This window comes from Triticum dicoccoides, chromosome 5A, assembly GCF_002162155.2.
Source record: "Triticum dicoccoides isolate Atlit2015 ecotype Zavitan chromosome 5A, WEW_v2.0, whole genome shotgun sequence".
Lineage (NCBI taxonomy): Eukaryota > Viridiplantae > Streptophyta > Magnoliopsida > Poales > Poaceae > Triticum > Triticum dicoccoides.
Window position 1 is genome coordinate 122,884,146 of NC_041388.1, and position 27,322 is coordinate 122,911,467.

The 27,322-nt window shown below is 46.4% G+C and overlaps 3 protein-coding genes and 1 non-coding gene across 6 annotated transcripts; 2 read left to right on the forward strand and 2 right to left on the reverse strand.

Moving 5' to 3' along the window:
- Positions 1-14,730: 14,730 nt before the first annotated feature.
- On the forward strand, positions 14,731-20,846 carry LOC119300049 (eukaryotic translation initiation factor 5B-like). Of its 3 annotated transcripts, none has more exons than XM_037577132.1 (7): positions 14,731-15,950; positions 17,979-18,476; positions 19,181-19,787; positions 19,869-19,969; positions 20,053-20,133; positions 20,221-20,348; positions 20,421-20,846. In XM_037577132.1, the coding sequence occupies exons 2-7, from the start codon at positions 18,048-18,050 to the stop codon at positions 20,545-20,547; spliced, it is 1,473 nt and encodes a 490-aa protein (XP_037433029.1). In that variant the 5' UTR covers positions 14,731-15,950; positions 17,979-18,047; the 3' UTR covers positions 20,548-20,846. The 3 variants fall into 3 exon arrangements, with proteins under 3 accessions (XP_037433029.1, XP_037433027.1, XP_037433028.1); XM_037577130.1 differs by having other exon boundaries at positions 14,735-15,945; XM_037577131.1 differs by having other exon boundaries at positions 14,736-15,945; positions 17,982-18,476.
- Positions 20,847-20,994: 148 nt separating this feature from the next.
- On the reverse strand, positions 20,995-21,066 carry TRNAP-AGG. Its single transcript has one exon. It is a non-coding gene; the product is annotated as a tRNA-Pro (tRNA).
- A 107-nt stretch (positions 21,067-21,173) lies between these two features.
- LOC119300050 (cytochrome c oxidase subunit 5C) lies at positions 21,174-24,225 on the forward strand. The gene is made up of 2 exons (XM_037577134.1): positions 21,174-21,312; positions 23,733-24,225. Exon 2 carries the CDS (start codon positions 23,765-23,767, stop codon positions 23,954-23,956), a length of 192 nt encoding a protein of 63 aa, XP_037433031.1. The 5' UTR covers positions 21,174-21,312; positions 23,733-23,764; the 3' UTR covers positions 23,957-24,225.
- Positions 24,226-24,982: 757 nt separating this feature from the next.
- On the reverse strand, positions 24,983-26,380 carry LOC119300051 (ocs element-binding factor 1-like). The gene has a single exon (XM_037577135.1). The coding sequence runs from the start codon at positions 25,764-25,766 to the stop codon at positions 25,293-25,295; it is 474 nt and encodes a 157-aa protein (XP_037433032.1). The 5' UTR covers positions 25,767-26,380; the 3' UTR covers positions 24,983-25,292.
- Between the last annotated feature and the right edge of the window lie 942 nt (positions 26,381-27,322).

Below are 27,322 nucleotides of genomic sequence, written 5' to 3' on the forward strand. Positions count from 1 at the left end.
TGATTGACGTGGCGAGTGTAAGCCAACTATGTTCTCCCCCTTATTATTCATATTACATGGGATGTTGTGAAGATTGCCTAACTTGCGACATATGCCTTCAATGTGATTATGTCTCTAAGTCGTGCCTCGACAAGTGGGAGCTATAGTCGCATCGAGGGTGTTACACTCACGGAGCCTCTTGGAGGCCAAAGGGGGTCATACCGATGTTGTACTGCATCATCCCTTCCTCTTTGGGGAAATATCGACGCAGTTTCAAGGGACATCACTCCTCTCGCAAGCATCCGCAACTGCAAAAGAAAAATTAAGATAAATCTAACCATAGCATTAAAATATGGATCCAAATCAGCCCCTTCCGGAATAACGCATAAACTAGGGCTTAAACTTCCCTCACTCTAGCAACCAATCATCTATTTATTACTCCACAATGCCTTCCCTTAGGTCCAAGTATAGTGAAGTGTCATGTAGTCGACGTTCACAAGACACCACTAAAGGAAGCAACAACATACATATCATCAAAATATCGAATGAATACCAACATCACATGATTACTTATAATAAGACTTCTCCCATGTCCTCAAGAACAAAAGTAATTACTCACAAATCATATCCGTGTTCAAGATTAGAGGGGTATTGAATATGCTTGAGGATTTGAACATTTAATCTTTCACCAAATTAACCAACTAGCATCAACTACAAGATGTAATCAACACTACTAGCAACCCACAGGTACCAATCTAAGGTTTTGGGACAAAGATTGAATACAAGAGATGAACTAGGGTTTGAGATGAGATGGTGCTGGTGAAGATGTTGATGAAGATTAGTCCTCCCAGAATGAGAGGATCGTTGGTGATGTCGATGGCTTCGATTTTCCCTTCCCGGAGGGAAGTGTCCCCGACAGAATGCTCCACCGGAGAGCAAAGGTGCTCCTGCTCAGGTTCCGCCTCGAGACGGTGGTGCTTCATCCCGAAAGTCTTCTCTTATTTTTTAGGTCAAAACCCCTCATATAGCAAAAGATGGGCACCGAAGGCCAGCCGTGGGCCCCACGAGGCATCAGGGCGCGCCCAGGAGGGTGGTCGTGCCCTATTGCCTTGTGGACAACTGGTGGCCCCCTTTGGTATTTCTTTGCTTCAGTATTTTTTATATATTCAATGAAAAACCTCTGTGAAGTTTCAAGTCATTTGGAGCTCTGTAGAATAGGCACATGTGTTGTAGCTCTTTTAGGTCCAGTTCCAGGTGCCGGTAATCTCCCTCTCCACGTAAATCTCGCAAATTAAGAGATAAAAGGCATTAGAATTGCATCATAAAGTGGAATAATGACCAAAAACAATATAAATAACAGTAGGAAAACATGATGCAAAATGGACGTCTCAGCCTCCATAATATTCTCCCGTAGATCAACTGCCCAGGTAAAATGTACTCAGAAGACAAGGTTTAGGGACTAACAACCCTGCCAACGTGAGGCATGGAACCAAACAACCTTGGCAACAAGACATGACCAAAACAGGAGTGTTAATGACTTGGACTCATGCATGCAAAGCTGACAGAAATACTCATTGGTCAGCCTCTTATTTGCAGGCAATCAACACACTATATGTGGTTCAGGTGAAGGAGCCATATGAAGAACTTGCACCTAGCAGGCGCCCAAGACGTCCAAAATGAGGACTTGAAGGTGGAGAGAGTCCTGCCTTGGAAGTGCAAGCTATAGTTTGAGCTTGTGGAGTAGGTGTTCTGAAATTCCAGGTGATGGAATCAATCACATCGTCTCTTAGCTGAATATTTATCTTCCAGATGAGCTTCCAGACCCAAATAAAATTCCTTATGATGTCAAAGTTCAGGTCATGCCGCAGATCTCGAATCCAATTTTGCTCCCACAAGACACTTGTGTGAAATTACATTTAGTTGTATGTGAATAGAGCTTGTCTTTGTAGCGTCACTCTTCTTCTAATTCATTACTCCCTCCAATCCATATTACTTGTCGCTCAAACGGATGTATCTAAATGTATTTTAGTCCTAGATACCACTCGCGGAGCCCCCTGGAGGCCAAAGGGGTCATGACCCTCCTCCCCCCTCCAAGAGTGAAAATATTTTTTGTAAACGTTTTCGATACATTTTATCAGTGAAGTATGTTGATTTTAGAGCATCAAATTGATTTACCGAAAGGATACACTGTCAGGACCCCGATCCTAAGTCACACCGATCTAGCATGTAACACATCATATCACTTTGCGGCCTCACGCACGGTATTCCCACGGGTGCCACCTTACCTGGCCCGGGACCATTTGCGCTTTTGGCTCACATATATGATAGTGCCGCTAGCATCCATATGACAAAGAACCCGGGCTGACATGGCTAGTCGTGAACCCAAAGTGGCACTAACTTACAGGGACAGGCATCCATGACCCAGCATCGAACGTGTCGGTCATCAGCGAGTGAATCCAGGCTGTAGCAACTGGGCTAGCAGGACTCCGGTGAACCGGGCTGTAGCGGGCTAACAGGACTCCGGAATTCATCGCGTGACATTTCCCCGAGGGGACAGACACAGGAACGAAGAAGGACACATGCCGGCCAGCCTAGGTGTTCCGGAGCAGTAGCGAGCTACCATGGCTCAGTGGAAACACTAGGAGACATTTCCTGGTAAGAGAGGCTACTAAGGATAAACAACTAGATAGTCAAATCCCACACATACCAAGCATTTGAATAACATACACACAATATGCTCGATATGTGCAAATACAACATGGCATCACAACAGGACTCTACAACTCAAGTATTTATTCAATAGGCTCTGAGGAGCGAGATATTACAAACATGGGTCTCATGACCCAACAATCAGAGCATACAAGTCAAAGCACATGCGGAAGCTTAACATGTCTGAGTACAGACATCTAGAAATGAAAAAGGCTGAGAAGCCTGACTATCTACCAGATCCTGCCGAGGGCACAAGATCGTAGCTGAGGTAACAAGCTAAACGTCGAAGTCCACGCGGTACTACTAGCGAGACTGAAGTCTCTCTGCAAAAACATAAATTAAGCAACGTGAGTACAAATGTACCCAGCAAGACTTACATCGGATCTATCTACATATGCATCATTATCAACAAGGGGGTGGTGGGGTTTAACTGCAGCAAGCTAGCTTTGACTCGGTGGCTAACCTGAACTACGACTGCAATTAACTCTTTTGAGGTGGCGCACACGAGTCCACATATTCACCATATCAATACACCACTATGGATCCGCTCCCGTCTCCCTACGAGAACGCCATCCATAGCACTCACGCTTATCTTGCATATTTTAGAGTATCCACTTTCACTTGTCTATGAACTGTACAGGCAACCCAGAAGTCCTTTACCGCGGACACGGCTATTCGAATAGATCATATTAACCCTGCAGGGGTGTACTTCTTCACACACGCTCTCGCCACTTACCGCCATGTACACCTCGTGTATCTCGGCAACCTTCAAGCGGAAGCCTGGCGAGGGAGTCGGCCACGACCTGACTAACCACACAAGTCTCTCGTCCAGGTTTATCGCCTATTCGGGTTCCATCCGCAAGGAGATCCGGCCGGGGTGTCGCTCACGGCCCCAAACGATGTGTGCAGGGTTCCCAAGTCCACCATCCGGGTGCCACTTGGTACATCGGGCCACTGTGCCTAGTCTGTCCCAAGCCCACCTGTACCGGGTGCCACTTGGTAGACTACTAACACTACCTACAAACACCAGAAACTAGTTGCAACTCCTGGACAGAGATCATGTTGATTAATAAGTCGAGAGGGGTCGAGTTACCGGAACCCAATGTGTGGTAGTAACTGGTCATGGATCACAAACACAGAACTCAGTTCCTGAAGACGGCTGCAATGAGACAACCCACCATGTACTCCTACATGGCCTCTCACCGCTACCTTTACCAAATCGTGTTCACACACTTAGCTCTCAACGGTAGGACATGTTCACACACCTCTGATTCATCCCCGATGAATCAGACCTGACTCAACTCTAAGCAGTAGCAGGCATGACAAACAAGCATGAATGAGTAGGCACAACAGGGCTCAAACAACTCCTACTCATGCTAGTGGGTTTCATCTATTTACTGTGGCAATGACAGGTCATGCAGAGGATAAAGGGTTCAACTACCGCAACATGTAATAGTTGAATCAGTGTTGTCCTAATGCAGTAAAAGAGAGCAGGAGCGAGAGAGTGGGATTGTATCAGAATGAACAAGGGGGTTTTGCTTGCCTGGCACTTCTGAAGATAGCATTGAGTCTTCATCAGTGTCAACGATCACATCATCGGCACAACGTCTATCGAGGGGGAACAACACCGGCAAACACAGAAGAAACACGATCAATGCAATGCACGATATGATGCATGCTATGACATGGCAATATGAATGTGTTTTGGGCTAATGCACCTAGCTATGATTTAAATGAAGTTGGTTTGAATACATGATTCAAATTCCAACTCCATATATGATTATTTAAATGCCCTTTATTTGTTTTGTCCAAAACAGAGGACAAACATTGTTCAAACATGCATGAAAATGGTACAGATGGATTCCTTGAATTTTTCTGATAATTTTTCATATATAAATTATTTCATTCTGAGCTACGGTTGAATTTATATGATTTTTAGAAGTTTTAAACATTTCCTGAAAATAATAAATCATTTAAGATTTATTTAAATTCCAGAAAGGAATTATTGCGTCAGCATGACCTCATAGTGACGTCAGCAGGTCAACAGGTCACTGTCCGGTCAAACCTGACAGTGGGTCCCGCGTGTCAGTGTAATTAGTCTAACTAATTTTTAGTTAACACTAATCCTAACCTAACTAACAGGCCGGCCCCACCTGTCATGGACACAGGGGGGGTCCCGCCGTGGTCAAAATGGGTCAAACCCACCGGCGGCTTGACGCCGGCGAGGCCAGCCGCGGTGGCGAGCCTCGGGTTTTGCCCACAGGGCTCGGTTTGGCGCGCGGAGCACAGCTTCGGGACGCGGACGCTCGTCCGCATCCAACTGTGGTGGTGGCGCGGCCGAGGAGTGGCCGGAGTGGTGCCGGCGACGAGCTCGGCGGCGGCCGAAGCTCGGGTGCAAGTGGGGATGGGGCTGCGGTGCGCAAACGAGCCCGGCGAGGTGCCATGGAGGCTCTACGCGATGCGGGGAGCGCGTTGGGCGCATGCCCGGGACCAAATGGTCACCGGAGCATCACCGGCGACGAGTGCGGGCGGCGGCGCGTGCGGTTGGATGTGGTGCGGCAGCTACGGCATGCGAGAGAGGGAGCGGAGAGGGGGAGCAGGAGCAGGAGCTCACGGCGGTTGCGACGAGGCGAACGGCGAGCTCGGGGAAGCATCGGGGCGAGCGGGGCGGCGAGGCGGATCTCCGGCGGCCGAGGAGGAGAAAAGCATCGGGGCGGCGCTTCGGGGCCCTTCCGGTCGTGTGGCTCGGTGAGGAGGTAGGGAGCGAGGTGGCGGAGCTCGAGGATAGCTCGGGGCGGCTCGGGGATGGCCGTGGCCGCGGTGGTGCACGTCGGCGGCGGTGGGCATGCTCGGCCATGGGGAGAGAAAGCAGAGGAGCAAGGGGGAGAGAGAAGCAGAGGAGCAAGGGGGAGAGAGAACCAGGGAGTGAGAGAGCGTCGGGGGTCGCGTGGCATCGCGGAGGGAGTCCAGGGCGATGAGGGGGCAGCAGGAGGTGGAAGCAGGAGGTGGTGCTCGGGCGCGGGCGCGTCGACACGCCTCTGCCTACTGGCAGAGGTTGAAGACGGTGGGGAGCTGGGCTGGGCCTCAGCCGCATTGCTGGGCCAGGTGGGGCGCTAGGTGGGCTGCAGGTAGGTGGCCCAGGTAGGCTTCCTCTCTCTCTTGTTTTCCTATTACTTTCTGTTTTCTAGTTTTTGCTATTTGTTTTGAATTAGTAATAATACCAAACCATTTCATAAAATCCTGGAAACAATTATGGGTGCTTTCTGAATTATTTCAGTGACCCTTAACAATTTCCAACATTTATTTGAACATTTAAATTATTTATAGTATTTAAATGCCCAAAGTCAAATACAACAGGATTTAATTCAAAAATCCAGAATGGCCTAAAAATATGTGCATCAGTTTTGGCAGAGGTTTTCACCTTTAACAAAAATAATGAACTTTTCTAAAGGGCATTCTGGGTTCATTGAAAATATTTTTATTTTGATCCTAATTGCATTTTATTTAGTGCTAGGGTTTGTCATCCTCATTTCAAGTTTAAAAGAAATTTAGACATGATGCAGCAACCAAGCTAGCCCAAGTGCATAGCAAGGCCAGGGATGTGACAACTCACCCCCACTAAACAAAAATCTCGTCCCGAGATTCAAGCGTAGGGTAAGGTGAAGGGGGAACGCAAACTAGCACAATCTTCACGATCCAGGTTGCACTTCAATTGAACATTGATTCGTTCACCATCATTGTCTCGAAGTCTTGCTCTGAGAACTCCAACTATCATGACAACGAGAGGAAGGAAAAACCCTAAAAGAATCGTTCTTCTCGAAGGTCGAACAACTCAGGATTAACTCACGGAATGAGACATAGCAGCATCTCTTGAGCTGAGAGACGAAACACACCTCTAGCGGAAAGGAGTGGAACAAATGACGGAGGTTTACCAGGTAGACTACAATTCCACACTTAACAGGGTGGTAAACGGTTGTCAGCGCAGCGAGGAGTTGAGTTGCCATGATACCACAACGAGGCACCTTAGGGATGGTGACTCGTAGATATATCCCCTTAAGTGGCAAAAAGAATTACCTTTGATTCAGAGATCATTGAAACTCTTTAAACCAGCCTAAGGCAATTCTCGAGCGATCGTTTGGAGGGGGTCAGTAGAATGGCATACTCGGACTTGGATGATGTGGATTACCTTGTTGAAGACAACGTAATGGATGAATTTGCTTACCACCGGAAATGGAAGAGACCCATGGTAGAATGGCACATTGGTGGTGCAAGCTGGGAACAAAATGCAAATGCTGGGAATGATTCTGGTAACTGGGGAAGAACCCAACAATAGAGAGTGAATTCACTGTTTGAAAAGGTCATAGCATTGCCGAGGAAACTGAGAGGAATCCCAGTTAGTGCCGATGATAACATGTAGCGCTTGTGCGTGCTCTCAAGAACTTAAGCATTTCCACAATCATCAAGGTTTTACCAACATCCGTGTCAAGGATCCTGGCAACACAACATACTACCATGATGGCTAATGATGGATGATGCAGATGCAAAGGAAGATAACACCTTCTCAGATTTCACCTTAGCGAGGCCAAGGAAACAAAATCTGGATGATCGACCGAGAGACATTTAGCACTCCGCTTCTAATGTTCTCCTTGATGTGCTAGCGTATCCCATTCATTGAAATGGTTTGGTATCTAGAACATCAAGTAAAGGTCGGACTTCAGGAACACAAAAATCCATAAGGAACAACTAGGGAGTAGATCCTACGAAATCCTTATGGGGAGGTGGCCAACTTCTTCTATCAAGATACTACAATAATAGGTCTTCCGGCTGGGTGTGTTGGCCCCGACATCCACCTTACCGGTTATCGAGGGACCAATATTATAGTTCTTGGGAAATGTTCCAACCATCATAACTGCCTAAGATTCAGATCTGGTTGGTGTCAGGATATTCCAGACTCATCGAGTCTAGGAAGAAAATGAAAGTTTGCAACACAAATCGACGAGATGACGTTGCGAGATTCTCGGGAAATGAACTACGATAGCAAGCTCCAAAACATGAGCTGGTTCTGCTACACATGTGTGAACACGCTGCCTCAGACAAACATGATCACATGGTAGTCTTACAATAAAACACTACCGAGTTCTGGTAGGGAACCATCACCGTGGATAACGAAGTCCTTGCATAAGTCATATGATTAGCTCTTATGAAGGAACTTCTTCTCCTTGAACAAACCAATCAGTGGCTTGGTGTGCTCGGGACACATATGGAATGAAGGTTGCAAGTCTCCAGACCACAGAATACTTCGCACGTGTGCATGACTGACTTGGGATGATTCCAGAGGAAGCAAAACTAACTTTCTCAAATTCACGGCGGCAACTTTCACCAAATGCACGTGTATAAGAGGAAGTCACTTCTTTCATCCGAACATATACCTCATGCATGGAACACGTAGGTAATGTTTACAAAAGTCTCCGACACTAGATGGATGTTCAACATGATCATGGAGAAGATAAAATGTTGTTGATGGGCTCAATAACAATTCATCCAGGTTTCCATAAAAATGTAATTCCATAATTATGAGAACAAGGTGATAGTATTGGTCAGACCAAAAGATATAATGGTGTATGCTCGAGGGACAGCCACGAGTAAGACAACATTACGAACATCATTGGTTCTGATTTGATTTAACGATAGCCCATACTCAAAGCAAAGGTTTTATAAGATAATAGGTCCAACAACTGATCACAGGGACTAATCAATGAAGATATCATCTTTCTTCAACTAACACACCAATACCAGGATATCCCTTGGAAACGACTAAGTTAGGTAAGCTTTTATCTTCCAACTCTCCAAGTTGTAGTTTAGCTTAACCAACTAGCTCAGGGGTATCCAACACGGATTCTTGGAGAAGGGGTGGTTTATAAGAAAACCAACTTGATCACGAGCTCAACATAACAGTCAGGTGACAACCTGGTGATACTACCGAGAAGATATTCAGAAAATCACGAACCACCGATATGCTACTAAACTCGAGAACAATCTTGCCTTTTAGGGCAAGACGATATGATCAAAAGAGCGAGGGACCGATACGATCCCAACTCATTGATTGAAGAGTGTACCCGGAAATAAGGACTAGGTAGCACAATCTATCTTAGAATGACGATTCGAGATCCAACACGCTAAGAATGAAATTATTGTCCATTAACTACCAAGCAACAAAGTTGCTAGGAGTATTGATTCCACACATCATAGTTCATCCGTCGGCATTCCGGTTGCAACAACACGGAAGCCGAGAAATGAATAATGATGGCGAGAAGTATCACTGCAACAAGAATTCATAAGAGGGTGTGCAATTCCAATGATATTCCTGATATAAAAATGGTAATACCTCAAGGTAGAACAGACCAGAAGCTGGATTGCAACTTGATCTACGGAACACAACTGCTTTGACCCAATCCTGGAAATGGAAAAGGGTACTGGAGTTTGTTTCTCCTAGTTATTCCGGAATAGAATGGCTTGACGGACCACAAGAGTAATAGGCCTTGATAAACGAATGCACGCATACTCTTGACTATCAATTGATAGACGAGGGTCGGAAGACAACTAAGAGGGACAACTCAAAGAACATATAATTTTCTGAGTTATGGATGCATAGATTAGTATGTCGAACCAAGTTCAACATGTTTCTTCCGGATAACCCATGCAGAGAGGTAGAACTGGCAGATTCACAATATAGAATGGAGAACTCATCAAAAGCACTCTAGTTGTGATCTTTTGGTTCAAAAGAACTCCTGCCAAGAATGGTTCATGGTATTTGGAAGAACGATATACCACGGACCTCGAGGACTATCGCAAAGGTTACTAATATCCTAAAGGCACTAGCAATTACTATCAACATGAAGTAAGTAGGGTGAATCTTGGGCTCAGAAACCCAGGAGTAGAATACCTACTACTAACTGGCATCACGGGATGCTTTCGAGAATGATAGCCAGAATCGTCACACTGGGAACACAAGGCATGACTGGATTACTAGGTGATACTCTAGACACCTAGGGTCATAATAATAACTCCAACATATATGTCAAGGCAGCAGAGTACCTCAACTCACCGATTAGTGTGGTTAATCTGGCCCAAAGGAACATCGAAACGGGAGGAAGGGATTTGCAAATTGCTTCAGACTATTTAGAAACCTGGGATGACTCAGACAGCATAACGGCTGTAAATGCTCGAAAAGATTTGAGACATGCTACAAAATGGTGGCATAACCACTTGATCATCATAATACCAAGGTTTGGAGATCAACAGTTAACATACAGAAGTAGTAGGAACTGAACTGAGACTTAAATCCAACAATCTTATAAATCTACGGATTACTAACACGTGATCCTAATAGAAATAAGAGTAAGCCTGGTTCCTTAACCCCGTAGGAAAGATAAGATGACTCAGATCAGAAGGGCATAAGGTATAAGGAGTAAAAAGAGCCTTACGTTCCATCCCACAATCAATTCCCTTATATAACTAAAGCATTTCTGGACTCAACTTCGACCAGTTTGGCTTGGTAATCCTACAGGCAGTCAAGCTCTGATACCAACGCTGTCAGGACCCCGATCCTAAGTCACACTGATCTAGCATGTAACACATCATATCACTTTGCGGCCTCACGCACGGTATTCCCACGGGTGCCACCTTACCTGGCCCGGGACCATTTGCGCTTTTGGCTCACGTATATGATAGTGCCGCTAGCATCCATATGACAAAGAACCCGGGCTGACATGGCTAGTCATGAACCCAAAGTGGCACTAACTTACAGGGACAGGCATCCATGATCCAGCATCAAACGTGTCGGTCATCAGCGAGTGAATCCAGGCTGTAGCAACTGGGCTAGCAGGACTCCGGTGAACCGGGCTGTAGCGGGCTAACAGGACTCCGGAATTCATCGCGTGACATTTCCCCGAGGGGACAGACACAGGAACGAAGAAGGACACATGCCGGCCAGCCTAGGTGTTCCGGAGCAGTAGCGAGCTACCATGGCTCAGTGGAAACACTAGGAGACATTTCCCGGTAAGAGAGGCTACTAAGGATAAACAACTAGATAGTCAGATCCCACACATACCAAGCATTTCAATAACATACACACAATATGCTCGATATGTGCAAATACAACATGGCATCACAACAGGACTCTACAACTCAAGTATTTATTCAATAGGCTCTGAGGAGCGAGATATTACAAACATGGGTCTCATGACCCAACAATCAGAGCATACAAGTCAAAGCACATGCGGAAGCTTAACATGTCTGAGTACAGACATCTAGAAATGAAAAAGGCTGAGAAGCCTGACTATCTACCAGATCCTGCCGAGGGCACAAGATCGTAGCTGAGGTAACAAGCTAAACGTCGAAGTCCACGCGGTACTACTAGCGAGACTGAAGTCTCTCTGCAAAAACATAAATTAAGCAACGTGAGTACAAATGTACCCAGCAAGACTTACATCGGATCTATCTACATATGCATCATTATCAACAAGGGGGTGGTGGGGTTTAACTGCAGCAAGCCAGCTTTGACTCGGTGGCTAACCTGAACTACGACTGCAATTAACTCTTTTGAGGTGGCGCACACGAGTCCACATATTCACCATATCAATACACCACTATGGATCCGCTCCCGTCTCCCTACGAGAACGCCATCCATAGCACTCACGCTTATCTTGCATATTTTAGAGTATCCACTTTCACTTGTCTATGAACTGTACAGGCAACCCAGAAGTCCTTTACCGCGGACACGGCTATTCGAATAGATCATATTAACCCTGCAGGGGTGTACTTCTTCACACACGCTCTCGCCACTTACCGCCATGTACACCTCGTGTATCTCGGCAACCTTCAAGCGGAAGCCTGGCGAGGGAGTCGGCCACGACCTGACTAACCACACAAGTCTCTCGTCCAGGTTTATCGCCTATTCGGGTTCCATCCGCAAGGAGATCCGGCCGGGGTGTCGCTCACGGCCCCAAACGATGTGTGCAGGGTTCCCAAGTCCACCATCCGGGTGCCACTTGGTACATCGGGCCACTGTGCCTAGTCTGTCCCAAGCCCACCTGTACCGGGTGCCACTTGGTAGACTACTAACACTACCTACAAACACCAGAAACTAGTTGCAACTCCTGGACAGAGATCATGTTGATTAATAAGTCGAGAGGGGTCGAGTTACCGGAACCCAATGTGTGGTAGTAACTGGTCATGGATCACAAACACAGAACTCAGTTCCTGAAGACGGCTGCAATGAGACAACCCACCATGTACTCCTACATGGCCTCTCACCGCTACCTTTACCAAATCGTGTTCACACACTTAGCTCTCAACGGTAGGACATGTTCACACACCTCTGATTCATCCCCGATGAATCAGACCTGACTCAACTCTAAGCAGTAGCAGGCATGACAAACAAGCATGAATGAGTAGGCACAACAGGGCTCAAACAACTCCTACTCATGCTAGTGGGTTTCATCTATTTACTGTGGCAATGACAGGTCATGCAGAGGATAAAGGGTTCAACTACCGCAACATGTAATAGTTGAATCAGTGTTGTCCTAATGCAGTAAAAGAGAGCAGGAGCGAGAGAGTGGGATTGTATCAGAATGAACAAGGGGGTTTTGCTTGCCTGGCACTTCTGAAGATAGCATTGAGTCTTCATCAGTGTCAACGATCACATCATCGGCACAACGTCTATCGAGGGGGAACAACACCGGCAAACACAGAAGAAACACGATCAATGCAATGCACGATATGATGCATGCTATGACATGGCAATATGAATGTGTTTTGGGCTAATGCACCTAGCTATGATTTAAATGAAGTTGGTTTGAATACATGATTCAAATTCCAACTCCATATATGATTATTTAAATGCCCTTTATTTGTTTTGTCCAAAACAGAGGACAAACATTGTTCAAACATGCATGAAAATGGTACAGATGGATTCCTTGAATTTTTCTGATAATTTTTCATATATAAATTATTTCATTCTGAGCTACGGTTGAATTTATATGATCTTTAGAAGTTTTAAACATTTCCTGAAAATAATAAATCATTTAAGATTTATTTAAATTCCAGAAAGGAATTATTGCGTCAGCATGACCTCATAGTGACGTCAGCAGGTCAACAGGTCACTGTCCGGTCAAACCGGATAGTGGGTCCCGCGTGTCAGTGTAATTAGTCTAACTAATTTTTAGTTAACACTAATCCTAACCTAACTAACAGGCCGGCCCCACCTGTCATGGACACAGGGGGTCCCGCCGTGGTCAAAATGGGTCAAACCCACCAGCGGCTTGACGCCGGCGAGGCCAGCCGCGATGGCGAGCCTCGGGTTTTGCCCACATGGCTCGGTTTGGCGCGCGGAGCACAGCTTCGGGATGCGGACGCTCGTCCGCATCCAACTGTGGTGGTGGCGCGGCCGAGGAGTGGCCGGAGTGGTGCCGGCGACGAGCTCGGCGGCGGCCGAAGCTTGGGTGCAAGTGGGGATGGGGCTGCGGTGCGCAAACGAGCGCGGCGAGGTGCCACGGAGGCTCTACGCGATGCGGGGAGCGCGTTGGGCGCATGCCCGGGACCAAATGGTCACCGGAGCATCACCGGCGACGAGTGCGGGCGGCGGCGCGTGCGGTTGGATGTGGTGCGGCAGCTACGGCGTGCGAGAGAGGGAGCGGAGAGGGGGAGCAGGAGCAGGAGCTCACGGCGGTTGCGACGAGGCGAACGGCGAGCTCGGGGAAGCATCGGGGCGAGCGGGGCGGCGAGGCGGATCTCCGGCGGCCGAGGAGGAGAAAAGCATCGGGGCGGCGCTTCGGGGCCCTTCCGGTCGTGTGGCTCGGTGAGGAGGTAGGGAGCGAGGTGGCGGAGCTCGAGGATAGCTCGGGGCGGCTCGGGGATGGCCGTGGCCGCGGTGGTGCACGTCGGCGGCGGTGGGCATGCTCGACCATGGGGAGAGAAAGCAGAGGAGCAAGGGGGAGAGAGAACCAGAGAGTGAGAGAGCGTCGGGGGTCGCGTGGCGTCGCGGAGGGAGTCCAGGGTGATGAGGGGGCAGCAGGAGGTGGAAGCAGGAGGTGGTGCTCGGGCGCGGGCGCGTCGACACGCCTCTGCCTACTGGCAGAGGTTGAAGACGGTGGGGAGCTGGGCTGGGCCTCAGCCGCATTGCTGGGCCAGGTGGGGCGCTAGGTGGGCTGCAGGTAGGTGGCCCAGGTAGGCTTCCTCTCTCTCTTGTTTTCCTATTACTTTCTATTTTCTAGTTTTTGCTATTTGTTTTGATTTAGTAATAATACCAAACCATTTCATAAAATCCTGGAAACAATTATGGGTGCTTTCTGAATTATTTCAGTGACCCTTAACAATTTCCAACATTTATTTGAACATTTAAATTATTTATAGTATTTAAATGCCCAAAGTCAAATACAGCATGATTTAATTCAAAAATTCAGAATGGCCTAAAAATATGTGCATCATTTTTGGCAGAGGTTTTCACCTTTAACAAAAATAATGAACTTTTCTAAAGGGCATTCTGGGTTCATTAAAAATATTTTTATTTTGATCCTAATTGCATTTTATTTAGTGCTAGGGTTTGTCATCCCCATTTCAAGTTTAAAAGAAATTTAGACATGATGCAGCAACCAAGCTAGCCCAAGTGCATAGCAAGGCCAGGGATGTGACAACTCACCCCCACTAAACAAAAATCTCGTCCCGAGATTCAAGCGTAGGGTAAGGTGAAGGGGGAACGCAAACTAGCACAATCTTCCTCTCGGCTCCCTCTCTAGCATAAGGTCGGCGAGCACCGGAGGCCAGGACCACCGGAGCTCTCTCCACCTTATTTCCCCAACAGCCGCTCCCTCTCTCTCGTATCCCCCAATTCCTCCACCGATGACGCAACATCGAGACACCACCGGCCACCAACGATGCAAGGGGATGAAGAACGGTTGCTTCCCGTTCCCGACCACCGGCACTACAAATCTGTTGAGGCGGGTTCGGGGCTGTGAGTCGGGGATGCGGGCTGCCTCGTCGATGGGCGGCGGGGCTACAATTGAGCGAGCGTGCCACTGCATGGGGACGACGGAGCTGCAGCGCAGGTTGTCAGCGGAGGAGCTGCAGTGCAACGGCCATGGTGTTGCGCGTCGGCGGTGGAGACGCAGCGCAACAACCATGGTGTTGCGCGTCGTTGGCGAAGCTACAATGCAACACGAGGTGAGCGACGGAGTTGCAATGCCATGGGGTCGTGGTGTTGTGCACCGGCGGAGGAGCTGCAACGCAACGCGCCAGTGTTGCTATGCAGAGTCGCCGGGGGCTGCCGGGGTTGCTATGGAGAGTCGTCAGGCGGCCGATGTTGTATTGGAGCATCGCCGGAGGCCGCTGGTGCTGCGATGAAACATCACCGGGCTGCCGGTGTTGTATTGGAGCATCGCTGGGACCATCGTGTGCCGCCCGGTGCTGCAATGGAGCTCCGTCGGATGCCCATCGGTGTTGCATTGGAGCTTTGCCATGCCGCTCGGTGCTGCCATGGAGCTTCCATGGAGGAGTAGCTCTACCTTGCACGGGACTGCCATGGAGCATCAAGACAACAGGGGGAGCGTGGAGCAGCAATGGAGAAGACAACGGGGGTAGCATTGTTGAGGGAAGTGTGCTCCAGCTGTCACAGATCAGACGCACACGCTGACTTCATCGAACGGTCGCCAAGGCGGTTTATAAATCTTGTCCATCATCCGACTTACGCCTAGCAGCGGCCTTTTATTCTCCTCCCTCCTTAACTGTGTGTCACGCTTTGTCGCTGCTAAATACACTCATTTAAGAAATAAGTAATATGGATTGGAGAGAGTATTATTTTCAGGTTGCTATTAGCTTCTTGTAACTCCCTATCCAAACAGAAAATATAATAATTGTTTGCAATGGTTTCTTTTTCTCGGGCACAGATAAAGATGAGATCTTCCGGGTGGAGAAGTTTACGAAGCTCCCAAACGGGCCCTGCCCCTGCCCCTGCCGCTAGCGGTTGAACCCGTGGAACTTCGTCTTTCTCGTCTCCCCCAAATCGACAAGCAGGGCGGGCGGAATTCCAGGGCGAGCTCCTCGCCCCTCCCCCTCCCTCCTCACTCGGCAAGTCGCCGGCGCCCAGCGCCCAGCGGCCAGGCCGTTGCCCCCGGCCCTCCTCCCGGCCCCGAATTTCCATCCCGCGACGCCGACTTCCCAATCCTCGGATCTCTCGCCAGCCGTCTGGTCGCTCCCAAAGTGGTAAGGTCTCATCCGACTTTCTCTTCCTGCCAAACCCTCTCCTCCCCTCCCGTCTCGTTATTCATCATCTGCTCCCCTACCCGCGGAAGGTTTTGGTAGCAGTCGCTACATACATGATACACCTTGTTCCTTGCGTTTCAAGGGGCTAGGGCTAATGTAATTTACCAACAAATCTAGGTGCGTATGCTGCCTTGGCGAGGAAGTATTTAGAAACGACCTTATTACAAAATTACGAGTGTATAAACAGGCTGCTAGTCCTGATCTTCAGGAATTCTCGTCGGCTGATAATATTTCTAGGTTGTCCAAGGATGATCATCTTTGGGGTTTCATTCTTTGCTAGGTTGTTCACGAATTGAATTACTGGCGATTGATTTGTGTGCAGTAATATAGTTTTTCTGTTTGACTTTGATTCAAGTAATATAGTTTTATGTTCTGCACTGCAGTTAACTCGCCAACCATTCCTATTGTGCTTTAGCACCGTAATTTTTGCCCATAATTCAGTTGTGTTAATCAGTACAAAACTGCCTGATACCTATCCATTAGGTTATTATAGCTAACCACCTGATGCTGACTGAACTTGATATTACATTATTGTTGCAATTGTGAAGAAGATATGTTACAATTGTAAAGTAGCTAAAAAAATTAATTGTTGCATTTGTGAAGAAGATATGCTACAATTGTAAAGTAGCTATAAAACAATTGTTATGCTGCTTTGCGGAGGAAGTATTTAGAAATGACATTATTACAAAATTAAAAGTATCTAAAATCTAAACAAGTTGGTGGTCCTGATCTTTAGGAATTCTCTTCGGCTAATAATATTTCTAGGTTGTCCAGGATGATCAACTTTGCGGTTTCACTTTTTTGCTTGTTTGCGAATAAAATTAGAAGTGTCTAAACAAGTTGCTTGCTAGGAATTCAAGGATGATCAACTTTGGGGATTCATTTTTTGCTCGGTTGTTCATGAATTGAATTTCTGGTGATTGATTTGTGTGCAATAATATATTTTCTGTTTGACTTTGATTCAAGTAATTAGTACCATGCAGTACAAATATCATAATTTTTTTAATTGAGACTATGACCACTTATTCGTGAGACTCGTCTTCATCCTTGAGGTTGAGGGAGGAGAACATGAGCAGGGAGAGCATCGGATTTATTCTACTCCAAATCTCCAACTCTAACTAAGTTTAGCGACATGTTCTTAAATGTCTTTTTAACATTGTTGCTGACTTGTTGTGTATCTCAGTTTTACCACCAGCTATTGTTATGTTTTTGCATTGCAGTTGTGTTAGTTCAGTTACCTGATACCTATCCATTAGGTTATTAAAGCTAACTACCTGTTGCTGACTCAACTTGATGTTACCTTAATTTTTCAAATAGAAATAAACTCTAGTTTAAAGATAGGTGATGGTAATAAATTTCTAACCGTGTTCCATGTCGTGTAAAGATTTATTTAAGTTGCGTACGCATAACAGTAGCTATTAACATTGTCTGGCCCAACTCTTGGAGTGGTCCTTTCACCTTGGCCATTCTCATTTTCAAATGCCACACTTCATGGAGGTGTTCATCATCGCTGCTTGGAACGTTTGGTAGCTAAGAAATGCAAAGATCTCTGACATTGTTGTCCCTGACCTTACATCCTGGAAATCCTACTTAAGAATAGCTAAGGCGCCATTCAAGGTTTGGGTTTGCTCTCTAACCTGAATCTTATCTACATAAGTTTTGCTATGCTTTGGATAGTTGTTGTGAACTCTTACTGTGGGGCCTCCCCTAGAGTTTTTAGTCCAAAAGAAAGGTGACGAGCCATTAAAAATAGTATTAAAAACCATATGTGTACTGTTATTATTCTTGTAAATTAATAACCTTTCCTATAAGTACCATTATTTTTGAGCTTGCAGCATTGTGGTGGTGCCAGCTTCACATTCTGTAGTCATAAGATGCATCATGCAATATATTTTCCCAACATTTTTTACTTACACTCAACATTTCCAGTAAAGACATGCCTTTTGTTTATGTGTGTTGTCTTATTTGGTTAGAAGATCCACTGGACCAGCACAACGAGGAGACCCAGGCCAGAGAGCAATCCTGCTGTGAAGTAGTCATCTATGTCATCTAGGAGTAATTCAAAGAGGCTGCCCTCAGATGACAATGTTGCCTCTGACGGAGGACTCCGACGTCGAGAGTTTTATCTGAATGGACCTTCCCTGGACCGTGCTTCCAAGCGTATCACCGAGGGTGTTCTGTCCCCTCCCAACTTGAAAAACTCACATAAGAGCAAGGGGAGCCACCAGTTGCATTCTGAGGCATCAGGAAGTAACTCAAGAAAGGGTGAAAGCAATCATGGGATACATGTGTCAGCAGGGAATGATGATTTGTCAACCACGCAGAAACCAAGGAAAGTGAAGCTCAAAATTGGTGGAATCAGTCGGACCATACCGGCAAAACCAAACCCTGCTATACCAGATTCCAGGTCTTCAGCTGCAAAGCCTACACGGCCAGGAGATTCATCGCACCGGCAAAAGCATGGTAATCAGGTAAACAACAAGTGATCATATCTTTTGTTTCGTAGTGTACTTGAGACCTGAAAAGAAGGATCATTTTGAAGAAGAAAATTTGCTAGCTTGCTAAATTCAAGTTCTGCAACGAAAACTGGATGGTGTTATTAGGACATACACATGCAGTTTCTATCGAGATATTTCTTTTATCTCATAGTCTTGGCACTATACCTGTTCTGATTATACTCCCTCCATTTTATTTACTCTGCATATTAGCTTTGACTGAAGTCAAAGTTTATAAAGTTTGACCAAGTTTATAGAAAATAATGCTCCGTATAAACTTTCACAATAACAAATACTCCCTCCGTCCCGAATTACTTGTCTTAGATTTGTCTATATACGGATGATCTGTATCTAGACAAGTTTTAGTGCTAGATACATCCGTATCTAGACAAATCTAAGACAAGTAATTTGAGACGGAGGTAATATATAAGATGCGAAAATATATGCAATGATGATTCTAATGGTACTTATTTGGCACTGTGGATGTTAATAAATTTTTGTATAAACTTAGTCAAAGTTTACAAAATTTGACTTGAGACAAATCTAATATGCAGAGTAGATAAAAACGAAGGGAATATTTTGCAAGTCATGATGTTATGTTGGTTCTATGCATGTCCTGTCCCTTTATTTGCTTCGCTATCCATAATTGATACCCAATTAAAACGATAAATTACTTTCAGACTGAAGGTGCCAAAGATTCAAATAGGTTGCCCTCTTCTCAAGACAAGAAAACAAGAAAGCTTTGGAAAATTGAAGATACCTTGACTCCGGAACAACCTGCCAAAGTTCAGAGAGAAGCGTCTTCGGATCCTGTCCGGAAGAGTAGAAGGATTGCTAAGAAATCCAACATGGACAGTGAATTAGATGAGGAATATGGTTTAAGTACTCCTGAAAATCATGGAGCTTCTAATGATAATGAGGGTCATATTCGTGAACCTAAAAACAAAGGAGGGAGTAACCCTAAGAAGAATGCCTCGAAGAAAGACCGGAGCAGGAGCACAGTTTATGAGGTTGATAATGATTTTGTTACACCCCAATCAAATAGAGATGGCAAGAAAAGGTCAAGAGATTCTACTGATGCTGATGAGGATAATGCAGAAGAGGAGCTGGCCTCTGATAATGATCTTGAAGCTGAAAACAAGAAGCAGAAAGCAGTCACTGAATTGTCTGCCAGTGTTAAGAGTGAACCTCTCACAACGCGTCGCCGAGCCCTTCAATCATGGATGGATGGGAACAGCAACAGTACCATTGAGTTCCCCGATGGTTTACCAGCAGCTTCATCAAGAAGTACATACTACCTTGTTGCCTATTGTAACTTGACTGAAGTCTTGCGCTGATTTAATTTGAAACATTTTTCTGTGGCTCCAGGCAAGAAGGAAAAGCTCTCTGATGCTGAGATGCTCGCGAAGAAGGCTGAGGCTGCTCAGCGGCGCAAGATGCAAGTGGAGAAAGCCACTAAAGAAAGCGAGGTTGGAGAAACATTTGCTTGATTTCTTTTAAACTTCCTGGAGTAGGTTCAGTTCCTAGGAGTTCTTAAAAGTGTTAACTGCAGGCTGAAGCTATAAGGAAAATACTGGGCCTGGACACCGAGAAGAAGAAAGAAGAGAGGAAGCAGAAGGAGCGAGAGGAGAAGGTCCATTGCATCATTTGATCATATGCCCATGACACTCGCGTTTTCTACTACCATTATCTTCTGACAGAATCATTCCTTCTTACTCAGGAGAAGGCAGCCAGAGCGCAAGAACTCGCCAGGAGCTCCATCCGGTGGGTCATGGGGCCCACAGGCACGGTGGTCACGTTCCCTGAAGAAGTAGGCCTCCCCAGTATCTTCAACTCCAAACCCTGCAGGTAACCAATCCTCGCATCCCTCCCAAATGTGCGCCTCGGATAACATCGTCTCACTTTGCCTTCATCACCCAGCTACCCTCCGCCACGTGAGAAGTGCGCCGGACCGTCTTGCACGAATGCGTACCGGTACAGGGACTCGAAGCTGAAGCTCCCCCTCTGCAGCCTGGAGTGCTACAAAGCTGTCCGCGGGAGCGCTTGATTTTGAGGACGCCGGGGTGGCGTCAGAGGTCCCTATTTTCGCAGCCGCATTCATTCATGCACCTTCACAATAAGAGAGGACGGCCAGTCCTGACGATGCAAATTTGTTGGTTGGTCGAATAAGCGAGTTACAGAATAGTTACACATAGCTCTGTGGGTAAAAGATTATGTGTACTGCACCAGTTTGTTTTACTACACCGTTGAGATGTACTGAACCAGTGATGTTACCGGATGGTTTCTAAGTATAGATATTACACATACATATAGAGAAGGCAGCAGACAAAGATAGCTTCATTTTTCCTGGCGACTTTTCGTTTTATATAAACCTTAGTGAGTTGGTGTCTGTATTTTGGAAGCAAGAAACAAAAGGCACAGACAAATTTATTGCTGCAAATGTGAAGGAAATTTGTTACGATGGCGAAAAAAGCTAAAAGAAATAAAAAAATTGGGGGCATTCCGAGAATTGAACTCGGGACCTCTCGCACCCTAAGCGAGAATCATACCACTAGACCAAATGCCCTTTGATGAAAACAAAGGTTTATAATAACTCTAATGTAGGTGGTTGACTGGTGGGCATGCCGATGGACCCTCCACTCGCTCAGAGCCTCAGAGGCTCAGACCACCCGTGTGGACCGGGCCCGTCCGCGAATCTCAGCCCTTAAATGGGCGTTTCCGCAAAAACGCCATCCCCGTAACAAATCGAAGAGTGGGTCTCTCTCTCGCGGCGGCGCAGGCGTCTCTCTCCTTCTCCTCCGGCGGCGGCAAGGTCAGACCCCTCTTCCCACACCGCTCGAACCTGCTCCGTTCAATCGATCCCTCGGGTCTCCGTGTCCTGGCGCACGGCTAGGCTCCTTCGTGGCCTTCTCGCGGATCGGATCCTAGGTTTCCCCCCTCTAATTTGTTAGGAACCGTTCCAGATCTGGTCGCTCGGTGCCTGGATGATCCATTTCGCTGGGGCTGTCGACGGCATCAACCGACGGGCTAGAAATTTGGGATGTTGCGCGATGATTTAGGGTAGCAGGATGCGTGTGATTTGCGAGACGGTATTATTATTTTTTTCGTGTGAATACGGCATATTGTTCGTAACCACGGCGTGCGCTGCCCACATGCGGTGCGAATTTTTGGCCATGTTTTTGTTCATCATAGACTCGTGATTTGAGGGCTGTGCGATTTGGATTGGGAGATGGTAGCTAGGAAAGAAACATCGTTTGCTCCAATGAGATGTGAATATGTATGTATCAGATGATATATCTGGGACCTAGGAGGTATCTTTTGGCGTCGTACCATAGCTGCTGCCTGTGGATCGTTTGGCTCAGTGCTATCCCTGACTAGCTCATGTTCAGTTTTGATTTGAGGGCCATGCGATTTGGATTGGGAAATGGTGGCTAAGAAAGAAACATCGTTTGCTCCAATGAGATGTGGATATGTATGTATCAGATTATATACCTGGTAATTAGGAAGTATACTTTGGCGTGGTACCATAGCCGCTGCCTCTGGATGGTTTGGCTCAGCGTAATCCCTTACTAGCACATTATATGTTCACTAGTGTGTCATCTTTGGTTTCACATATGAAGTTAGGTGTGCCTTCTATTGCACTGTCGCAGCTTCTAACATCCCGTATCATTATCAAACTCTGTTATCTTTTTGCTCAGCAACCTGCATCATGTTCATGATGGTGTTGTGACTTGTGTAGTTCTCGACTTTGCCATGCACATGAATGAGTGGTGTTGCAGGACTGTGCTTTTATTATTATTCTAGTTAATTCATATTCTTAGAGCACCAGTAATTTCTCTCTGCTGCACTTAGCACATTACAATTATACATTTTCCTCTCATTTTATGTCAGCATAACTCTTGTAAGATTTTTCAAGTATCTTAGCGACTGTCTTATATCTGCATATGTTTTCATATGTGTAACTGTTGTGCTATCCGCGCTAACATTATAGGTTTTGTGAGGTATCACTATTGCGAATAACCTGCTGATATGGCGCTCTATAAAATGCCATTAATCTATGTGAGTGGGGTTCCAGCTGGTGTTGTGGTATTAGTTCCTTTATGAACGTATCAGCACAACCATATTGCCGTGTTGGTAGAGCTCATCTGTGTTGATTACTTGGTTTGGCTTATATACAATAGTATATGTTAGCTAGATTCATGTCCTTTCAGTATCCCAAAGCAGAAAAGTTCTTTTACTGATGAAGATGCTTATGTTCAAAGTAACCCCAAGTGCAAACTTATCATAGATCTCATCAAGTATACTTTCTGTGGGTATTTTCTTTGATGGAAAGGATTTTTTTTAATTTTCTTAGTGATTTCTTGAATTTGAGTGAACCCGGTCTTGACTTATCTTGTAGTTTGTCTGTAACTTCTTAAATATGCATTGTGTTGAAGAAAATGATCTGTTGTGGCAATTATGATGTTATTGTCCATCTTCTTTTGGCTGAGTGCTTCGTATGGAACAATGCATAATTTGAGTGGTGATTGTTGGATTTGCTAGGATGTTGATAATTTATGGTTAATCTGATGATGGATGATAAGGAAGTTCCTCCCAACTAATTGCTTTGCCTCATTTATGCTTTGTTGACTACGACGCCTGTGTCCTCTGTGCATGAGTGGCAGGTTAGGTGAAGGGTACACTGCATACATTTTTTGTTCTTGAAAGAAGCAATGATTGATGCTGAGGACCATTTATTGTGTCACATTTTTTCCCTGCTCCATCTTAAGATGCCTTTTTAAAAACTTGGGCGGTGGAATAGTATGATACTAGGATGTGCAAAAGCAGGGAGTTGACTCTTTTTGCAACTACTATTGTTCTCTAGAGAGGTTTTGATGAGTAGTTTGAGGAATCAGAACCTGTTCCTCACACTCTACTGTTTGTGAATCATGCTGGTTTAACATAGCTGGGTCCACTAATTTTACAACTCAAAATCTTGAAATTCTTGATTCACATTCTAGTTCTTCCAGTCTCAACTCGGTTATGTCTTGAAAATTTGTACAGACTTGTTTTTGCGCAATTAACCCAAGTGACCTTTGAACGCTTGAAAAATCATATATCATGGCCTAATTGTTTTATGTTGTTTGCACATGCATGCCTGCATTTATTTAAAGTATCTTGCTGCCTTGGTGAAGATATGCTGTCACCATGTTCCCACTAAATCAGCTCACAGAATCTTCTCATTTTCTGCAGGCATTTTGGCATCTGAGCCCAACAGCTAGCAGATGGCAGGCGGCAGAGTTGCACATGCGACCCTCAAGGGGCCGAGCGTGGTGAAGGAGATCTTCATTGGACTCACCCTTGGGCTGGTTGCTGGTGGTATGTGGAAGATGCATCACTGGAACGAGCAGAGGAAGACGCGATCCTTCTACGACATGCTTGAGAAGGGGCAGATCAGCGTCGTTGTCGAGGAGTAGTTCTGAAGTGCTGAACCAGAAGTTCTACATCTCGAAGTCTTTTGTCATTTTGGTTTTGCCAGTAATTTCTGAAACTCTCTGGAGAGCATGACAGAGTGATTGCTGTGGAGATTGTCATGAAAATAAGCACACCACCATTTGAGAACATCGAACCATTTTGAATTTGCTTTTTGTCGTATCAAATATGTCTTGTCTCATATGTGTTGCAAACCAATTCAGGGATTGGAAGGCTTCCCTCTGACATGAATATGATTTAGATTTCACTGTCATCCTTTTGGAAGTGAGCTCACCCTTTTGGCTTAATGCAATGGTGGGATGCCTAACAAGCTACTCCTTATGTTTGATATTATCATGAATGGAACAAGCACCATCATTATGACCTATAACTGGTGCTCTTCTATCTGGTGATGTCATTTGGTTCGGTCAAGATAAGTTTTTAAGGTTTTCCCTTGCCTTTCACCGTCGTTTTCGTATGCGGTCACGAGTTTAGTTTTCTGATGACGGATCTCGTTCTGCTTGCTTACGCTACAGTCATTAGCCATTATTGCGTGATTACTGATCAAAGGTGCTGATGTATACGCTGTTTCTTCCCTGTTGTAACACATATCTTGATGGTTGCGACATGGATTGTGACCTAGTGGTACCATTTGATTCTTGTCACCTTGCTTTTGCCTATGAAAAGGTTGGAATAGATGCATGCAAGAAAATAAAACAACATAGAACAGAGAGCTGTCGGACAGAATCCAGGAGGAACCTTGAAGCTGAAGATCTTTCTCTGCTTTTGAGCACTTGGTGTTTCTCTGCACTCAAGCTGATTCGATGCCTTCCACCTTACTTGTGATTTGACATGAGCCCACAGATTTACACAGACTTGGTGTGGGCTAAAAAAACCATGTGAATCTGCGAAACTGGCCAAACTGTTCTTCATTCAATTCAACAAGAAACCAACATCCGGTGACTGTTGTAAAATCTGATCAAACACTTGAATTATTACTTGGAACACTGCAGAATTTACACTGAACACTGGAACCAAACATAATAACATGACATGGTAATAACATTGAACAGAATTATCACAAATTCACGATACATAGAACACAACCATACATATAATTAACCCTTATTACTGTTACATTACATAGGACACGGAGGAGGAGGACGACGACGGACACTTACTGAAACATAATAAACACAACATATAGCAGCAAACTACGCCTTGGTAATAATCCTCAAGGCAGCAGCCAAGTAGAGTAGATCTTCTTCCTCTTGCCAGCCACAGCTCAGCTCAGCTCCTACAGGGGATCCTCAATTATTGACCCAATCATCACCGGATCGATCAGTACTGGAGCATGTGCGTGGCGGTGGCGGCGATGGGCATGGCGGTGGCAGGGTACGGGGTCTGCCACGGCCGGAGCAGGGGGTCGTCAGGCGGGCACTCCTCCTGGATGTCCATGGCGACGCCGCTGAACTCCTCGACGACGCGGAGCACCTGGTTGACGGAGCGCAGCCGGTCGCCGAGCTCGGCGGCGCGCGCCCGGAGCACGGTGTTCTCCTGGTCCACGCGCACGAACTGCCCGGTGATGTCGTTGGCGCGCGCCAGCACGCGCGCGTTCTCGGCCTTGAGGCGCGCCACCTCCTGCACCAGCTCGTCCAGGTGCTGCTGCTTCCGCAGCCGCGACCGCCGCGCCGACTCCCGGTTCGACAGCCGCCTCTTCTCCCGCCGGTTGTCCCCGGCCGCGAACGTCGCCCCCGAGTCGCCGTCCGAGCCCGACAGCCTTCCGCCTCCCGGCGACAGCGACGACGACGACATCTTGGCACCGGAATCACTAGTACTTGGCTACTACTGCTGCTGATGATGATGCTGCTGCTACGGTTCTTATTTATCACTTGTTGACGCAGGAAAAGGAAGCAAGAAGAACAAGAAGAAGAAGGAGAAAATAGTTTACTGCTAGCGACGGCGGATTTTAGAGGGCCAATTATGAGATCACATAAAAGTAGTAGAGGAAGACGACGGAGAAGGACTGGAGGAAGCAGCACCGGCGCAGGTGAGTGGCGATCTTCATAAAGCTCAGAGATTGCGCCTCAGCATGCCTGGACAAACCATGGCCAGCAAGAACCTCCAGCGCAACAAAACCCAGAGATTTCAAGCGGAACAACAACCCACCCTCTCCCCCAGATCTGGCCTAGCCTGTCCTACCAAGAACAGCAGCTCCCTCAACCCAAAGAAATTCTTCTTGAAAGGAGAAAGAGACTGGGACGAGGATTTCGAGGCCTGAAACCGACGGTGGGTCAAGAGGGAGACTCGGGCTAGCAGAGTGGTGATGAAATGGGAGCTCGAGCTTGGATGGTGTGGAGAGCAATGGCAGCCACCCAATCGGAGGAGGAAGAGGAGGAGGAAGGGGGAGGGGATCAGGTCAGGGCGGAGGGGTTATTTATTGGCGGGGAAAGGACACTCCTGTAACTTCACACGCGAGGGCGTTCTGGTAATTCCACCCGAGGGTGTTTCCGTAATTCTCCGAGGCCACGGCAACGGCGTATGTGCATTCTAGATGGACGGAGAGGGTAGAAAGGTTGGAGGAATAAATTTGCTGGTCCGGTGCTGGGTGGCTCTCCGTGGCCCTCTCCAGATGGGATTTTTCTGGAGTTGCTTTTCCCCAAAACGCTAAGCACACAGCGGGCGGCGTGCCACCGGTGCCGATGGTGTGCGCTTGGCGTTTGTTTCCGGGTGTTGGTGGTTGCCGTGCCGTGTTTGTTTGAGGGGTCGTCCTATTATTCATGTTTGTTTTGACAGGTGGCTCGCATTGTAATTTTGGATTTATTTTAATTTTGATGGAAAAAATGTGTATTTAATTTTAGTGGAAAACACTTTATATGCACTGGCTTTTGTCCGGATCAAACACGTGGATGCTACGCCTTTAACTACACGCCGTCCATTACAAAACCAAGGTTTCGAGAATCTGATGTGCTTGTTGGCATTTTTAAGGTTGATGGCTGACGTGACGTGTATGATTTTACTTTTTAGTGAAATACATTTTATATACATTGGCTTTTGTCCTAGTCCAATACGTAGGTACTACGCCTTCAACTATAAGCCGTCCATTACAAAATCAAGATTTCGAGAACCTGATGTGTTTGTTGGCATTTTAAGGCTGATGGCTGGCGTGACGTGTTTGATTTTACTTTTTAGTGAAATACACCTTATATATAGGGGCTTTTGTCCTGATCTAATACGTAGGTACTACGCCTTCAACTATAAGCCGTCCATTATAAAATCAAGGTTTCGAGAACCTGGTGTGCTTGTTGGCATTTTAAGGCTGATGGCTGGCATGACATGTTTGATTTTACTTTTTAGTGAAATACACTTTA